This window comes from Poecile atricapillus, chromosome Z, assembly GCF_030490865.1.
Source record: "Poecile atricapillus isolate bPoeAtr1 chromosome Z, bPoeAtr1.hap1, whole genome shotgun sequence".
NCBI lineage: Eukaryota > Metazoa > Chordata > Aves > Passeriformes > Paridae > Poecile > Poecile atricapillus.
In genome coordinates, this window is record NC_081289.1 from 120,275,990 (window position 1) to 120,294,187 (window position 18,198).

Below are 18,198 nucleotides of genomic sequence, written 5' to 3' on the forward strand. Positions count from 1 at the left end.
TTTCTAGGCTGCAAATGCACCTTTCCTGATCATGTCCCGCTTTTTGTACACCAGTACTGCCAAGTCCTTCGTAAGTCTCCTCTCATGCCATTCACTCAATCCATTGGCAAGACCCTGCGTGCACTTGCACTGCCTGCCTAAGATGAAATCTAAGGTGCTATCTATACCTTTGCTGTCTAGCCCGCAGCCTCATTTTTGGTTTTCTATGATTTTTGGCACCTGTGTCAGACACCTCCTGTAGAGCGGCTGAGGCCGGAGGGGTGCGGGCGTGAGGGTGTGCGGGGAGACAAGGCCGACCTGGGGAGCCTGGCAGGGCCCAAGAGAAAGGATTCTTGTGAGGAGCCCGTTCGCGCTGAGGGGCCGCGGCCGAGACGGTGAGAGGCCAGGCCCGGCCTGGCGGCCATTTCACCGCCGCCTCCATCCCGCCCGCCGTTGCCAGGGTGACCGGGGCAGCGGCGCCCCCGCCCCCGGCCCCGCCCCGCGGCCAATCGAGGGGCGGTGGCGGCCGAGCGAGGTTCTCTTTGTTCAGCCATTTCGGGGGCTGGAGTGGCGCCGCGCGGAGCTGTGGAGGGAGAGGTCGGGCCGCTCCCTCGCCACTCCCCTGCCGCCGGGCTCTGGGATGGTGTGGGTACGTGTTCGGGCTGCGAGGGGCGGGCTGGGACGTCCCGTCCCCGGTAGTCGTCGCCGCCGCCGCCGGGTGCCCCGGCCGATGTCAGGGGCCTCCGCGCCACTGTTGGCAGGAGAGCCGTGGTACCGGCCGTGGGCTCTCTTCCGCTCCTACCGGGGATGGATGGATGGACGGACGGACGGATGGATGGATGAATGGATGAATGGACGGATGAATGGATGGAGAAACGGGGCTCGGCTGGAACCTGAGGACCCGGGCAGACCCTCGAGTTATCCCCTCCTGTCCCCGTTTCCCCTGGCTCCTTCCTATGCCACGGCTGGCGCCGTCTCCGCAGCATTGTAGCGAGCCGGAAAGTGAAAGTCGCTTCAGGAGAGACGAACGTGGCCCTTTTCTTACCGTAGTTCCTGGCGTGCGTGGGGTCCCTGCTGTAAAGATTTGCCTAGGTGGGGTTTTAGGTTTTTATTCCAAAATATTAGAGAGGCGAGAAATCTCGTGTTTGTCTAGTACTTTCGTTTGCCTAGGAAGGTTGTTAATTTAAGTCCTCGGTGGAAATTGATAGTGTAACTTGTGAACCTGTTGTGGGGTGACTACAAAGCACAGGAATGCTTTCTGGGTTGGTACAAATGGTTTGTTTAGTCTGTAAGATATTTATCTCCTTGCTGTGAATGTTATAATTCCTCTCATTTAACTTTCTATTCAAGACCTGAGAAATCCTCCTACGTTAGGATTGTTCTGCGATGTATTCAGGCCACCACAGCTTCTTAACCTGTCTGCTTGTCCTCTTGCATATTAAGTAGTCCTTAATGTGGCATTCGAATACATAAAGGTATGGTTAAATCCTTACAACACATATGGAACAAAAATTTGACTTGTGTTCCTTCTGTAAATGAGTAATTGAACAGAAAAAATAGTCATATGCCCAAACTCTTAAAAGGAGCCTATGATAGAATTGGAAACTGAGCCCATAAGTCTTCATTCTACATCTGCTGTGTGAATTGTAGTTATTTTTGAGTGATATGTGGGAGGATGGATGAAAGGTGCCTACAGTTGGGAAGAATAGTTTATGAGCAAAATTACTTTAGAATGTGTTTTCTAGCTTTAGCTAGCTTATACTCGAAGCAGGGGTAAGACAAAATAATTATGATGCTGCAAAAACAGGGTTACAAAAACAGTATTGACTGTATTAAAGGAGGAGAGCTCTGGTTAGAATGAATATTGACTAAGGACCATGATTACTGTTGGATACAGGCAATGTCACATTTCATTGACTAATACAGGTGCAAGCACAGCTGCTAAATTGAGCTATGCCTTGTGACAGGGAGGTTGAAACAACATAATAATGGCTTTAAGAATGTAGGCTTTTACTGGATTATCTGACACACTTTTCTGTTATATTTATTTAGAATCCAGTTTAGGAGTCCTTGTATGTGGTTATTCAATAAAGCATGTATGTGTGCTTAATTTTTAGCTTCAGAAATTGAGCTACCTTTTATAGTCCGGTGATAGGTATGCACAGAACTGTTCAGCAGACTGGCAGAGCTCTGGTAGAGTATGTCCTGTTCATAATTCAGGCACACCAAGATGCTATGGCTACAAAGGAGGGTGGTGGAAGGCCAAGTACAATCTTCCTCCATCAAAGCTGATGTTCAGAATCTTTCCAGTTAAAGATTGGGGCTGAAATAGAGACTGACATTTTTTGTCTTTGAAATGTTTTAATAATAAAGATCTTCTTTCATGGACCCAATGTTGTCAGTGTCATAAAACAGGTTTTTGCCATAAAAAATTTTACAACAGGTTTGTGAACTTGGTATGCACTGATCAATGCATTATTATCAAGCCGTGCCAGTAGCATGAAACAGGGAGGATTTTTTTCTTTGCTTTGTTTCTGAAAGGGTAGGACTGCTTTTCCATTACTTTCATGTCTTAATATGGTGTAGTTGTGATCAATTTTAATCACAAAAATTAATTTTCCCCATTAATTTGGTTCAAATTCTACAAGCATTTAATTACATATAATAGTAGTATGTTTCAATCACTGAATCCACTGCTTTCCACTCACTGTTTCATCGTATTGATTTGGATAATTGGGGTGGGTTTTCTACATACAGCAAAAGATTTTAAAAGTATACTATACAATTTTTTATTGCATGTATTTTACATATATAAATAATAATATATTCATATTCAGAAAGATACTACTATAGCTATATTATTCAATTCATACTGAAATTATTTTAAATCCCTCATTGAAAGAGATATAGTTTTGTGGATCCACTGTTTGGTTTATGTATGTGACCTGTCATGTACATGCTAAAACACTGTACATATTTATGCATGTATACATGGATGCCATTGAATATGGCATTTTCTAGTAATATTATGAAATAAACCTCCAAATGTTACTTTCAGCTTTTAGGTGGTTTAGCCTGGTCTATACCAGGCTCCAGAGTGAAATTTAAACAATTATTTGTTAATTTCCTGTGTACTGAATGCATCTGAAATTTTCAGTTTGTGTATATGTCTGCATCTAGTGTGTATGTCCTTGTCTATGTGAGTCAAATCTCAAGGCATAAAATCAAATAAAATTTGTGTTTAAATAAAATTTTTGGATTTTAAATCTTGACTACAGAACAGAAAATTACTCTTAAATTATTATCCTATTAAGTAATTTAATTTTGTAGATAATTTTCTACAAGTTACTGTGAGATACCCTTAAACACTGAAAATGTGCTACTTATGGTGAGCATGGCACTAAGTGCATTGGTTTAAATAATAGATCAGTGCTATATATGAAAGAGGAAATGACAAGACAAACTGGTTTTGGCAGAGAACAGAAAATAGATAGTAGGTAGTACAAAGATGCAAGAAAACTTACTGTCTTAGAATTCAAAAATAACACACTTGTGGAAATGATGGTGTGATAGTACAGGCCAGAAGTTCCCAAACTAAGTAGGTCTGTAATAATCATCACTTTATGACTTCTGGCACCCAGGGTCACATGCTTTTCCAACCATGCCAAACCAGAGCCTCATCTATGGCCTTTCTTCACCTTCCCTACTGCATGTTCAGATCATTCAAGTTAGGATTGCAGTCTAATACTCACATTTAAGCTTTCCTATCCATTCTTGCACCCATACAAGTTTATTCTTAATTTCAGACTTCAGTCATATAATTTCTCCTCCATATACCCGTATCAGCAACCTTCACTTCCAGAAACAAAAAGTGGAACCTTGGCTTCCCCTGCATGTATGTGCCTCCTTAATCCTGTTCTTCCTACTTCACCATGTCTTGGTTCTCTTTTTCTATCCTGAGCCAGAAGTGTACTCTGCGTAGGGACACCAGAGCTATTCATTGTGTTGAGTGTGGGTGGTGGCTGCAGTAGTTCCCAACAGGTTTTATGAACGCCAGGGGGCCATTGCTGTGCTGGCTGTATAGGAGCAGTGAGACCCAGAAGTGTGGCTCAGTTAAGTTTTGAATGTAGCATGGAAGCAGGCATAAGTGGTGTTTGCACTACACTTCGGCCACCTCTTTTATAGATGAGGAAGAAAAATCAGTAGCAGACATGCATGGAAAGGCAAGAGTAATTTTCTTAAGAGACTAAAAAGCACACATCTTCTACCAGATAAGCTAAATCAGTGCTAAAATCCAAACAGATATTTCAGTCTGTTTTACATCAGTTTTGCTTGAGTCAGTTCATCAGGAAAAAAAAGCCAACCTTAAATTAAGGTTGTGCAGGCAGGCCCCAAGCCATGTCTTTGGAAATCTAGAGTGACTACAGTCCATTAAGTGTAATGCAAATAGATGAATTTTGCATAAGAGGCAGAAGCTTCAGTTGTTGAATGTGGCCCATGAAAAGTAGTTAAAACCAAGCAAGATGAGCTTTGAATGGGAGATTTTGAACAAATGGGAATCACGTTAACAAGAACACAAGGGTCATCTAATTGGATGCTTTGCTTGTAGGTGAGAAAACAGACACCACATTGGTGCCTGGAACAGAGATGCTTTTGGAGCCCTTTGGAAAAGGAATAGAAGTAGGTCAACAGATGACAGAAAATGGTTGGTTTAAAAATTCTTTATGTTGTTTCGTTATTCTCTCTAACATAAAGAGCATGTATTCCCTAAGTGCAAATATATGTAATTTTGTATATCACATGTTCAGATATCTTTTAACCTTTCATAAGTAAGAATTTATTTGGTCATTTGATTATATTGACAAATGACTTCAGACACCTTCCTTCCAAAATCTTCCATGTAGAAGGCTTGGTATAGTCGCCTTCTGTTACTCCACTAAAAACTGTAACTTCACAATTCTTTTCTTCTGGAGAATCACCTATGGCCCCAGGAGATAACGTTGTTGGTTTTCTGAGCCAATGAGTGCTTGTATCATATTTCACAATCTGTGATGTATGTTTTTCAGTTTAGCAAGGAATCCTGTCTTAAGCATTGTCCGTTCCAGTGGTTTTCTTAATTTCTTGGTGATTACACAGAATCAAAATAGCAAGCAAAAATCAAATACAGCACAATTGGCAGTATTCAAAGCATCCCTCGGTTGCATTGCACGTTTTAAGGTATGCTTTGTTTTGGTTGCTACTTCTAGGTCTGTCTTTTCAGATGTGGGGTGGAAAAGATGATGCTGATAAGGGAATTCCAGGTTAATCTTGCATATAACCACCACAGAGTTCAGCTCTTGGGTTGGTTGTTTTGTTAGTTGTTTCTGTTTTTAGTAATTGTTGTACAATGTTTTAAAGATGAAATATTTCTTTTAGGTATGAGAAAATTAATAGACTATATGGAGCTGCATTTTTAAATATTTTTTAATAGGTAAGTATATGAGTTTTATATCAGCACGTGAGATTGATAGTCAGTAGATATTGAAAATACTGTCTTTGCTTTGTTTCTTCTGTTCTAGGTAACAGGGCTAATGAATCATAGTGAGGCTTTGATAATTTTAGCTCCATTGGTGTGGGATTCTCTCTCTCTTTTTTTTTTTTTTTTTTTTTTTTTTTTTTTTTTTAAGGTTAATTGAGATAGCAGAGGATGCCTTTTGATGATCTCCTTGTAGGTCTTGCTTTCGGTAATAATGCTGATTTAATTGAACATAAGGACAATTGCTGCAATTGTTGATTATTGGAGCTCAGGAGAAAGAGTATACCCGTGGAAACAATTAACTATCCTGAATTTTGTGAGGGCATACAAGTTGGACCCAAATGGTGATGTAAATTTTAAATGTTGGTCTGTGATTTATTTGTAATCTGACTTGCTGTTTTCACAAATAAAATGTGATTTTTCTATATATTAGGTTCTAAAGTTTTACAGGTGGGAAGAACAATAATAGAAAATAGTATTTCTATTTTTCTTGACATTTTCTTCTTGCTCTCTTATCAGAGATAATAGCAGAAATCCTAAGTGTTAGAATTAAGTGTGATAAAGTGATAAATAAGAAGGTGAGACATTAAAAAATAATTTGAGAATTTGATATATCTGATAAAATATTACATGCAGAAGGAATTCTAGAAAAGGTGCTGTAGCACATAGTTCTGAGCTCTGCAACATGCCTTCTAGTGTCTTCTGTGGAACTTAAAAAGAGGTACCTCAAGTTCAGAGTGATTAGATATAATGTAATATTTTCATTGCAATTTAATCCATGGGTCCTCCAGAAGATGATATCAAGGTAAGATAATAAAATTCATTAGTTCATTGCAACAGTCATTGCAACAGTAGTATTTAGATGAATTACTTCAGCCTTGTTATAGGTAGGTTTGAAAGCAAACCAATTTTTATGTGGGTGAGGTTCAGCTGTCTCTTTACATTTTCAGTAAGTGTTAAATAGAGAAAATTATTATTATACAAATATCCTTTAAGATTATGTTAATTTAGTTATAAATGTGTTTGAAAGTGACCTCTGATTTCCTCACTTAGACTTTTATGTTTGATTTTGAAATTCTGAAAAAATATTAAAAATTAATATTGGTGTTATCCATGCTGAACAGCTTTAACACTCTCAGTTAAACTATCAGGGAAGACCAAGTTTTTTAAAAGTGTTTTTGTTTCTTTATAAAACATTGTGTATGTGAGACATTCATTATATTGTCATACAGTCAGTTTTCTTATTGGAAGACAATTTGAAAGATGTTAAAAAAGCTTGCCTGCCATATTATGCAGAAAATAGCTTTTATTATTATTATTTGAAATTTAATATATAATTTTATATTTCATTTTCACTTATGGTAGTGCCCATAAGCTCTAGAAGTGAGGCTCTAACACGTCAGGTGTGCAACAAAACAGCCTTTTCTGCATATGGTTTACAACTGATTTACAAAACAGGATATAAATGGTTTTCAGTAGGCAAATACAGGGAGAATAAGAAGTATGAGAGAGACTTAAGACTTCTGTGAACATTTCACCTAAGGAGAATTTCCACATAAAATATGAGAAAGGCCAGAATGTATCTTGGAATGCCTTTTGTATTACATGTTTTCAAGGGCATCATATGAGAAAGCATGGTGCAGGTCAATAAATTAATCCTCAAGATGAAGTTCATAAAATCACTAGCAGGAAAAAAAGCCCATATTCTGCATTATGATAATGTATAAGAACTGTTACATAGGGGAGAGATGTTAATTTATCCTCTTGGCTATAGACAGTTTACCCTGTGACTGCAGTTTAAATTCTTCATAGCTTTATATTTCATGTAGTGATTGCATTACTTTTTTTAAGACAAAGATGATATGTAGAGTGCCAGCAAGTTTATTTAGGGGAGTAGGTGAAATGATTTGCAGTCAGGTTTTATTAAAAATGTATTTAAGTGGCCTTCAATTTATTCAATGACCTGTGCATTAAGGCAGATTAAATTATTTAAATTAGTTTTTCCACTGAATAATTTTCTTTTATCTCTCGTCAAGGGAAAAAGAAAACCAAACCTTTAAAAATCTTGATTTTTTTGTTTTGTATTGGTTGTTTCATTAGTAGCATTTTAAGGGAATGAATTGATTTATGTATCATTTTGACTAAGGAACTGATAACAGCAACTATTCTCTGATTCAAATACATTCTGATATCCTCCATAAACCAACATATAAATGTTTAAATGACTAAAATGTTAAAAACTTAGGTAAGAATTACAATTAAATTCCTCATTGAATTACATTTTTATATGTTCAGGTTCTTTAAGGCTATGTCTCTTTTCTAACCTGAATGCATAATGTACTTTAAGTTTAGTTTTGGTTTCTAATGTTTCTTCTTTTGTGAAATGCTGCATTTTGACCAGAAAGGTAAAAGAATTACTAAGGGGGCTTAAGTTGATTAAGTCTGCATTAAACTGCCCATGGAATTTTATGGGATCATTCATCTGTACAGTAACAATCTTTATCTGTGCGAAAACAGCTATGTAGCCACTTCAGCACAGGAGCTTTAGGTAAGGTGAACTGCTTACACTCAGACTTGCTTGCAGTTTCCTTTACACTGGTTTGACATTGCTTCAAAACTGATCTCACAGCTACAGTTGTGGGAATACTTCTTTAAAAAACAGGCTAGAAATGAGACAATACAGTAAGAATTAAACTGGTATCGTTTTGTTTTTAAATTGCTTCCTGTATTTGTGCTCTTTTTTTAACTAGACAGTGTAAGTCCACTGTCTACCTGTACTTAGTCAGTGATCTCTTAACGCTCATTGCTGGAAGATCTTCATTGTCATGAAAATCTGTGTAGAAGAACTCTTTAGGTTTTCTTTTTTCTATTGGCTTCAAACTACAGCAACTTGAATATCTTGTTTAATTGGAAGTCTGAGACCTCTCTAAAACCTCATCTTCAGATGTCATATCCAAGGGCATTTAGAGTATGACTGAATATGCTTAAACTGAGAAAGTTGACACATTTTTCCACTGGCCATTTCTATTAGGTATTCACTGTGCATCTATTAATTGAAATAGTCTTCACTCCTAAGATTATCCTGCTTTCCTTGCCACAATATCCAATCAGTTTTATTTCTTTGGTCCAGAAAACTGGAAATTTTCTTTAGGAATTTTTAATACCGTTTTAATTTGTATTAATAATCTGTCTTTAATAAGACAGACATTTCTCTGTTCTTTTATGGTTGTCTCACAAAATTTCTGCCAAGTTAATCTTGAAGCACTGGGATTATAACTGTTCGTTGTATAAAATAATCATACATTCAACTTATATAACTGCTTGCCATCTGAAAATACTGATATTCAGAGAAGGCAAAAACACTGGTTTTGATATGTCTGCAAATTCCACTGTGTATATAGATGCAGGAACAGTTTGGGAGTGGAAGTACTTTTGCCTTTATCCATCATTGGTTTTTTAATCCCTAGTTCATCTGAGGCTTGAAAAGGAATGTGCAGTCATTCTTTAGCATTCTCATTAAGATCAATAACTCCTATTTGCTTATTTACCTTAAAAGTTTTGCTTCTTTGATTAGGGTGGGTAGTGTATCATCCTTTTATGTGTATGATTGGAGCAGTTGACTGCTCTCACTGATGAACACATTCTCTTATGGAAGGAGCTCCATTCGGTAATTCAGTAATATCAGTAATTATTTCCTCACTCTTTTCCACAAGGATGTAATTTTGGAATATTTATCTGACATTAGAGAACACCCTGTACTCAGGCTCATTGGATAAGATTGAATTCCAGTTTCCTTCTGAAGGTTTGTAGATCTTCCACCTGCGTACCTGCCAGCTCTTATATGACTCCACCCATTAATCCCTATGCAGGACAGGGAGTGTGCTCAGTGGACACACAGAGGGACTAATAGAAACTGAAATACTGCCATTTCCTTGAGGCAACAGCATCTTAAAAATCTTTGATAGGCCACTCATTGCAGTAAGGAAATTAATCAGCTATGCAGGGAAAAATAAACTAGCATTCTATAGCAATGACCAGTGATGATGGTTTAGCCAGAACCGTTGCTGTCAATATTGCAAGTATCACCAAATCACCAGTGTTGTCACTAATGACAGATCAGACAGTGGTAGTGTCACTGACAGGTGCATGTCTTAGTCGATGTTCTGTGTGTAAAGGTTTTAAAACACAGAATGTTCAGGAAAAAACTGGGAGGAAAGTAGATGAGTGTGTGATTCTGAATTCTCTGCATCCTGAGATGCAAGGTATTTTGCCAAGAAGTAAAAATAAAACCTAATCCTGATTAATCAGGTCTTAAGGCTTCCAATATAATTTTTGCTTTGAACCCTGTACTGAATTCCTAATTACACCTGATGGGCTTCCCAGAGGAGACTTCCAGTATTTTGAGTTTTCTTTACAGTTGGTTTCTTTACAGTGGGTGCATACTATGAAAAGATAGTGGAATGATTTAAACAGTGTAAACAAACTAATTTTAATAATTTAAATTGGAAGGCCAAGAGATTTAAATTTTTGTATTTTGTTTTAATTTAGCTTTTCTTTCCCACAACAGATAATTTTTTACCTCATTTCTGAATCAAAACATACTTACAAATAAATATGCCATTTGACTTGTATTTGGTACTTCTTTCTACTAGCAAAGAGTCTTCAGCACCTTTACAAGTTCTTTTTCTTATATAATGAGATTCCTAATTTTGACCCTCTAATGTATTATTATAGTTTATAATTGTTAAGATAATGTTGTACAAAAAGGAATTTAAATTAGTGAACTGTTTCATGCAGGCTGTATCGGTATTTTATATATCCTTTGCAGTAAACTTGGTTGGTTTATAAGTGCCTACATATTGGCAACAATTGGAGAACTATGATGTATTTTGGTTCATCATGGTGCAGATTTTTTCAAAGTTAGCTTAAAAACAGATCATCACTTACTTAGATTAAGTTTTTTAAATAATGGTGAATAACTTAATTTTAAATAAACAAGGTATTTTTTTTCAGGGCCAAGAACTTCACCAAATTTGGCACTGTCCCATGATGAGGTGTCATCTCCTTTATATTTACTGTTTTTAGTAGCAGGGATGATTTTGTCCACAAACATTATTGTAAAAGAAGAGCAACAGATGTTTATCACGTGCCTATGCCACCAGGGCTCACACAAAGGCCCTGTCTGTCTTGGCTGAGCCATTGTAAGAGGAACAGGCACTATGGAGTTTCTTATTGTATGACTTTCCTTCCAAGATTTGCAGGGACTAGGACCACCTTCTCAACCATGCAGTAAGTCAAAACAGGAATCATGCATCTATTAGTGTCTTTATTTTTATTAATCACTGTTAGTTGATAAGAATGAATGTATAACTGAAAGACAGCGAATGCTAGAATTTCAGGGACTGCATCTCTTTATTCACAGCCTTACACCCATCCATGTTTATGTTTTTTTTCAGCTGTAACTTAATTTTTAAATTATATCTGCTACTTTCCTCAGATGTTTTCAAAAGTCTGCATTCTGACCTATCACAAGGAACAGGTTCAAGAGCTGTGTATCATTTTGATTTTTATTTGCATCTTGGGGAAACCTGTATTACCAATTAGAAAAACTGAAGTTCAGCAAAAATCCTCTAGCAGGTACCAGTTGCTTTGCCTCCTACTGCTCAGAGAAAGAAATCTTACTGTATACTTTAAGTAGGGAGTAGAATAGGGTTCTCATCATGCTTAATTTTAAGTAGGTAAAAAGTGCATGCTGGATTTCAGACAAGAAATTTGACAGTCAAGGCTTAAATAAGATTGGACTCAAGAATGATGCCTCTCATCCTTTGTACACCCACTTACTCCCTTTACCATGTAAGATTTCGGCTGATTGTTCTGGTATTTTCTGTCACAAATTCATGAGGTAGTGTTTATCTCAAACAGCTCTCCATTTAGTTTTAGATTGTTTTGTGACTGCCAGCGTCAAAAGCATGTACTGCCATTTTAGTATCCTACATGATTACAGAGGGGCAAATTAGCCACACACTTTTTTTCCACTTGGTATCTCTAGCTGTGGAAATGAAATTATCATGGGATGGTAGAATCATCAAGATTGGAAGGGACCTAGATCATCCAGTCCAACCATCCATCCAGCACTACCACTGTCACCCCTAAATCACTAAACTACATTACTCATTGCCAGGTCCAGATGCCTGTTGAACCTTCCAGGGATGGTGACTCCACCACCTCCATGGGCAACCTGTTACAATGCTTGACCACCCTAACAATGAAATTTCTTTTCTAATAATCAGAGTCTCGCCTGTCTCAGCTTAAGGTCATTTCCTCTTGTCTTCTCAGACTGGTATATTTGAAGAGATGGTGTGTCCTTGTCTAGATGAGTTGATCAAAGGCATTTTAAATCTAGAGATCTTTGCAGTTTTGCACTGTCTACTGCTTCATTCAGCTGGACATTTCGTGAATTATAAGAATGGTGTTCCATCCTGTCAAAGCAGAATTCAAAATCAAAATTCCTGTGATGATGTTCTAATTGGTGAAAGCTTGACCAGTTTTTGTCCCTGCAGCTGAAAATGCTATGTGTCTAATTTAATCCATGAGCAGCAAGAGATTTCGGTTTCGGTTCTGACCTGTACATACATAAGCCTGTGCTATATGTTGGTGTTTGTTATCCTGATTTGAATTAAGTCTTAATTGTTATAAAAAACAAGAAATATTAGTGCATGCTGAGGCTGGTCATCCATTTTACCTGCAATGTTGGGATGGTTTTGTACCTTCATATATATGGAGACTGTATTGCTCTGCTCTTTCTTCTATGCTTATTTGATGTATGAGAAGCAGAGGTGTTCATTAAATAAAGAGGCAATGTGCTTCTGTCAGTAGAGTGGATTTACAGGCTGTCAGTTTATCCTGAGTACTATTTCATCTCTTCAATGGGATTCCACAGTGCAGGCTTTTACAGACATTATCTGCAAAAAGAAATACTGCTCCTCACCTTTGAGAAAAGAAGCCATGAAATCATGGATGGTGACTGCAACAATACTGAGCCAGAACAGTTCTCCCTTTCACACAGGCAACAGTGTAACTGATTTCATGAGCAGATATGTTATTGTAACTTTAGATACACTCAGAAAAAGTTTATAATCAAATTCATGGTGTTCCACTGACAGCAAATCACATTACAGATTTATTTGCCTTGAATATTGAAATGCCAGTGTTTCAGGAAATTTGACTTCAGCTTCATTATGAGGTGTTGTACACACATTTTATAGTTTCATACACAATATAAGACAGAACAAATTCTAGCTAGAATTATCTCAGGAGGGTAGAAAGTTAACATTTCTCTGTTCCCTCAGCTTCTTATTCTGCTCCTAGACCTACTGACCAGAGAGAATAAATAACAGTAGGAAACAAAGGTCAGTTAATGGTACACAAATCTGAAGTTATATTACCTGAAAGCCCATACATTTGCAACTTTGAATGTTGCTGTCAAATTGCTCCTCAGAGGTAGAAGAAATTCTGTCTATAGATAGGAAAAAAGTTATTTTTTAAGATGGTCTTAACCCTACCAATGAAACACATTCTTAGTTTGGTACATTCCACAAAACTTTTTTCTTTTGTCCAAGGCTTATGACTATATGACAGATCATGTTGAATTTGGTTTATCTTCTGCTAGGTGGTTTTCCTCTTAGCCTTTTGTCATCCAGTGTGACACTGAAGAACTCTTTAAAAATAAGGGGGTTTTTGCAACTTTAGTTGCCAGGAAGAGATTCCACTCCATCTGGCAACTTAATACCCTTTTTACCAGGCTTAACTACAAAGTTCTACCTTCAAAAGAATTACACTTGCAATAGTGGACTTGGTTAGTGTTACATTAGAAAGCAGTAAGTTTACAGCCTCTTCTGGCTCTTATTTTTAAACAACACAAATACAAAGTAATGTTGAGACCCCATCTTAAAAATATTTTTCTAAAGTTTGCTTGGGCTTCTGTTTAAAACAATCTTTATATCATAACAAATCAGCTCTGAAAAAGTAGAAAATTAATTTCATAGACATTTTAGTCAGGAACACAAAATCGTTTCAAACTCTCTTCATATCATCTCCTTAGTAACTTCTCTGGTGCTTCACAGGGTCAAACTGTTTTCTTTGTAAAACTATTCAAATTAGTTGTGTAATAAACGTTAATCTTGTATCATATGGCTGAACCCAGACTGCATCAAGTGTTTTAGAATGGATGTTCATTTGATATGTTGGATGTGAGGACTATCAGTATTTTTTTTTAAGTGAAAGCTTAGGGCATGTATCCAGGCACAATGCATTGCAAAATAGTATAGCAGTTGCTATTCTGCATGAGCTCCCTCATATAAACACATTTATTTGGTGTCATGAGGACTTTTTTTCTGCTTTGCTTAATCTACATTACTCTTAGCTTGACATAAAAGGGTTTACACAGAAAGCTATTATGGAACATCTGTTATTTCCTCTGTGCATAGAACCCTACGCAGAGAAACACTATGAGCAGTTTGTATGGAAATTCAGAAGGCTCGATCTTAGCAATTGATTACCATTATTAAAGGGTAATCAATGATTGATTACCATTATTAAATACCAATGTTACGGATTAAAATGCCTGAATTTTATTACAAGAAGGTTGCTATTAGAATTCTCTCAAAATTTAAAAAAAAAAAAAAAAAATAGAACTAAAGAATGGGGAAAATTTTCTAAAGGGTAAAGTGGCTGAAACTGTAACAGTTCTGAAATTAAGACTATTTTGAGAATTAATTTTTATTAGAGAATAAGTATTTGGTTTCAAAACCACTGAGTGACAAATTGTAGTTTCCAAATGTACAGCTTGGAGTCCATGGCATTTGAGGGATGGGACATCTTCCTAGCAGTGCAGATCTCAGTCTCTTTTCTGGTTGATTGTTGGGAGGGATTTGCACCGGTCTCCTGGTTATTTTCTAAGTGCACTGAGACTATGGAGGGATGGGGTGGGTATGCTATTATGAATCTCCTACTTGATCTGTCTTTGTGTGTTTTGAGTTTCAACTGTCAATTAATACATGTTGTTTATCAAAAACCAGATTCTAATCCAAGTTCCTGTTAGTATCTGTTTATAACACAATGAAAAGCAACAAGAGAGATGAAAAGACCTAGCACCAAATGCACTCTAATGTGATGATAAAGACACTTTGCGGAAAAAAAGTTGGGTTAATCACCTTGGGAAGATGCAAGAATCAAAGCCTTTCTTGTACATTCACAGCTACGACTCTAAAAAACTTGGATTTTTAATCCTTTAGTAGTAGTACATATTGTAGCCATTTCTTTTGTTTCCTTGTATGCTAGATGTGTCATTTCAGCCTGAATTAAGGGGGAATTGTGTGAGAGAAATGGAAGAATCAAAAAAACAGAAGATAGAAAAAAATTTATTGACTTTTTGTGGACACTTCAGTAGAAAATTGCAAGGTCCTTATATCTTAAGATATAGTTTAGTGTTTTGCCATGTAATTGTTTGGCTTGTTTGTTTGTTTTCAGTATTACACATTGTTACAACAGTGCATGGCTAGTGCATGACATTTGAAGCCTCGGTAACAGAGAAGTCAAATATTCCTCAGCATTTGTACAAGGCTTCTGTCTTCAGAGAACTTCTGTAATCTTAACATATATAGATGAAGTGTGTCAAATTTAGTTCTGCTGCATTTTGCTGATCAAGTGGGATGAATCAGGCTGTGTTTTGGAGGGTAGCATGCATACCTCGGTACTTTGTTTAACATTGATTTCCTTTCTATGCGAGATTCTTTCTTGGAGAAAACAGGTAATAGAAAACAAAAAAGGCAAAGAATACAGATATATAAATGCAAAGCATACAGAAATAAGCAATTTTATCTTTTTTTTTTTTTTCGTAATTCTTTAAACCTGAAGTTTTTTTTCTTGTCTCAGTAAAATTATTTTGACTTCTTCTGCTTCCTTACATAATTTGGAGGACTAGAGATAGGTTCCTCCTCAAGTTTCACCCACGTTTCATACATAGAAGTGGCAGGAGATGCCTCATCTTACAGAATACCTTCTCCTCTTGATAATGTCTCATAAATTACTCTTACCTGTCCTGGAGGATGATGATATAAAGCACTTAGACATCTCCACTAGAGGTTTTCTATAGAGGCTCCAATTTGTACGCCTTTTCCTGTCCCTTCCACTGCAGAAGTGGAAATTCTTACCAGGATTGATTGAGTTCTAGTTACATTCTTGGAAAGGAAACCTACATTGTTCTTAGTTATGGATGCTAATTATGGCATGCTTCTCTACCTGCTCTTTCCTGTTCTGTCTCTTCCCCTCTGATCTTTTCCCTTTTTCCCATCTTTAATGTTCTCCTTCAGCACACTTGGTTTCCAGATAATATTGGACAGATACAATCCTTGTGTCATAATTTCTGAATAGTAACTTTCAAAGCTCTAATCAAGTTCAAACAAACTTGATAGAGGCGGGACAGAAGTCTCAAAGAAAAATCAAGTTTCTACAGTCTTACTGCTAAGGCACAGTTAGGTGGATGAGGCCTACATTATCTCTTCCCTGATTTGTTGGACTTCAGCTTTCATTTGTTGCAGCTATGCATGCATCCTAGAAAGGTATCTCCTGCCCATACACAGTGTGAGCCATTAACATCAGTTTTAATGGTCTGATTCAAAATCCTTTTCTTTTGACTAGAAGGAAATGAGTGGAGATTCATTCTGATCAGAAAAATCTCATGTAAATCTTAAGCCTATTATTTCCTACTAAGTAGTGGCATGTCTTTATGTACCTATCTTACTGACTTCATCCTGTTTAGGTGCTGTAAACTCTCAAGAGGTGCTCAGCTTTTGTAGTCTCCCAAAAAGTTCTGTGATAACTACAGCAGTTTCTAAAATAGAAGAGCTTAATAAATAGATTTCATTTCTGGTTTGTTTTTTGGTTTTTATAAGCTGCTTTTGTTCTCTCCATTGCTTTTATCTTGTATGCTACACAGAGTACTTCTCTACATATTTCTCTACTTCCTACTCCAGTGTGCACTCTTTCCTGGTTCATCAAAAAATCTCTTTCACTGTACTCATTATCCACATACGTAGTATAAGTACACTAACCAGCTTCTTGCCTATGATGGCTTCTTTTGCTGTTTTGTTGGAGACAACAAGTTTTGTTGTCTCCTTCAAGAATATCATCACATAGTAATAGAAGGAAAGCTAGCTAAGGACACTTGGACTGGACAGTCATTGTTGGGGAGGTGAGACAAAGAGCCATATAGCAAAGTAGCTGGGATGCACCCTTGGGAATCAGTGTTGTTGCCTCTCCTCAGTGCCTCTGAATAGTTACGGCTGAGACATGCAATGTTTTATACTGCAGCAGAAGCAGCAGAAACTAGTTTTCACGTCAAGTGAGGTGCTTACAAACACAGTGACTAAAAGTAAGATTATTTTAAATAAACCAGGGAATTACTGGCTTTCATTTTGACGTTTTAGACCAGTTTTAAACAGCATGTGTTCTTTCTTCTCTTAGTATAATACGTAAAAATAACTATATACGTACACGTGTAATGCATATTTTTCATATATACATATGTATATATGTATCTAAATTGTCAATTTTAACCCAAGATCTCGCGTGATATATTTTGGGTCTAAGTTTCAGATACTTTTGTAGGTATTCAAAGCAGTTTCTTTGGAGTTTGTACGTCCCAGCTTTCCCTTACTTCCCTGCGTACTTCGTCCTGTTCCCTCTTTACATGTGGAATTAGGAACTTCTGAGATCTGCTCAGCACTCAGACAAATGACGTAGAAGTGTAGCAGGTACCACGTTCCGGACGCCGAGGTCTGGTTTCGCGCCTGCACTTCACTTCCGTGGGAAGGCGGGAGCCTCCCCACTCACTGCCGGGCGCTGTCCCAGGGGGCTGGGCCGGGCCCGGGGCGCCCCTTCGCCCCTCGCCTGTCTCATTTGCTGGAGGTTTCTGTCTGTTCTCGGGTGGGGGGCGTGGGCTGCTCGTTTCCCGTCGGTAAAATCCCAGGATTGAGGTGCTCGCGTTCTGTCGCCCGCAGGCTCCCGGCAGTGTGGGACGCACCGGGGAGAGGCGGACGGCGGCGCCGGCGGCCCAGAGACGGCCCGGGCGGGCGGAGCCGTGCCCGGCACTAGGACCCAGCAGGACGCGAGGCGGCTCTTCGGTCCGGATCACAAATTCGTCGTGACTCAGTCGCTGCTCGGCGCGGAGGCAGCGGGAACAGGTCGGTGTCCTACGTCTATCCGGCAGCTGCTGGGGTGCGTGGGAGCACGAGAGCCGGAGCGGAGAGGGCATTGCCGCACCTCTTCCCTGGCCCGGCCTTCCTTCATCTCCGCCCGCCCCCGCCCGGGCCCTGCCGCGCCGCCAACCGCGACCGCCTGTTGTCTGCTGTTTTCCAGACAGCCAAGATGGAGTACGAGTGGAAGCCCGACGAGCAGGGGCTCCAGCAGATCTTGCAGCTGCTCAAGGAGTCCCAGTCCCCGGACACCACGACGCAGAGAGCCGTGCAACAAGTATCCTTGGCCGAGGCTTGGGGGGGCCCCGAGAGTGGGCCGGGGGCCGCCGAAGGCGGGCGGGGGGAGCGTGGCCTGCGCGGCAGCGGGGCCGGCGCTGCGGCAGCCGGGCCTGCCCGGCTCGGCCCAGCCGCGGAGCCGCCTCAACGCGGGGGGCCGAGCCCTGGCCGGAG

The 18,198-nt window shown here is 38.8% G+C and overlaps 1 protein-coding gene across 6 annotated transcripts in view; it reads left to right on the plus strand.

Annotated features, from left to right (window-relative positions):
* The first annotated feature begins 492 nt into the window (after positions 1 to 492).
* Positions 493 to 18,198, plus strand: part of TNPO1 (transportin 1) — a 69,954-nt gene continuing 52,248 nt past the window's right edge. The window contains exons 1-3 of one of the 6 annotated variants that reach the window (XM_058827092.1): positions 493 to 628; positions 17,554 to 17,736; positions 17,912 to 18,025. In XM_058827092.1, the coding sequence (XP_058683075.1) occupies positions 17,921 to 18,025 (105 nt within the window). In that variant the 5' untranslated portion in view covers positions 493 to 628; positions 17,554 to 17,736; positions 17,912 to 17,920. Of the gene's footprint in view, positions 629 to 14,932; positions 17,462 to 17,483; positions 18,026 to 18,198 lie in introns of those variants that run through there. The other 5 variants (XM_058827096.1, XM_058827094.1, XM_058827090.1 and 2 more) reach the window with 5 other exon arrangements.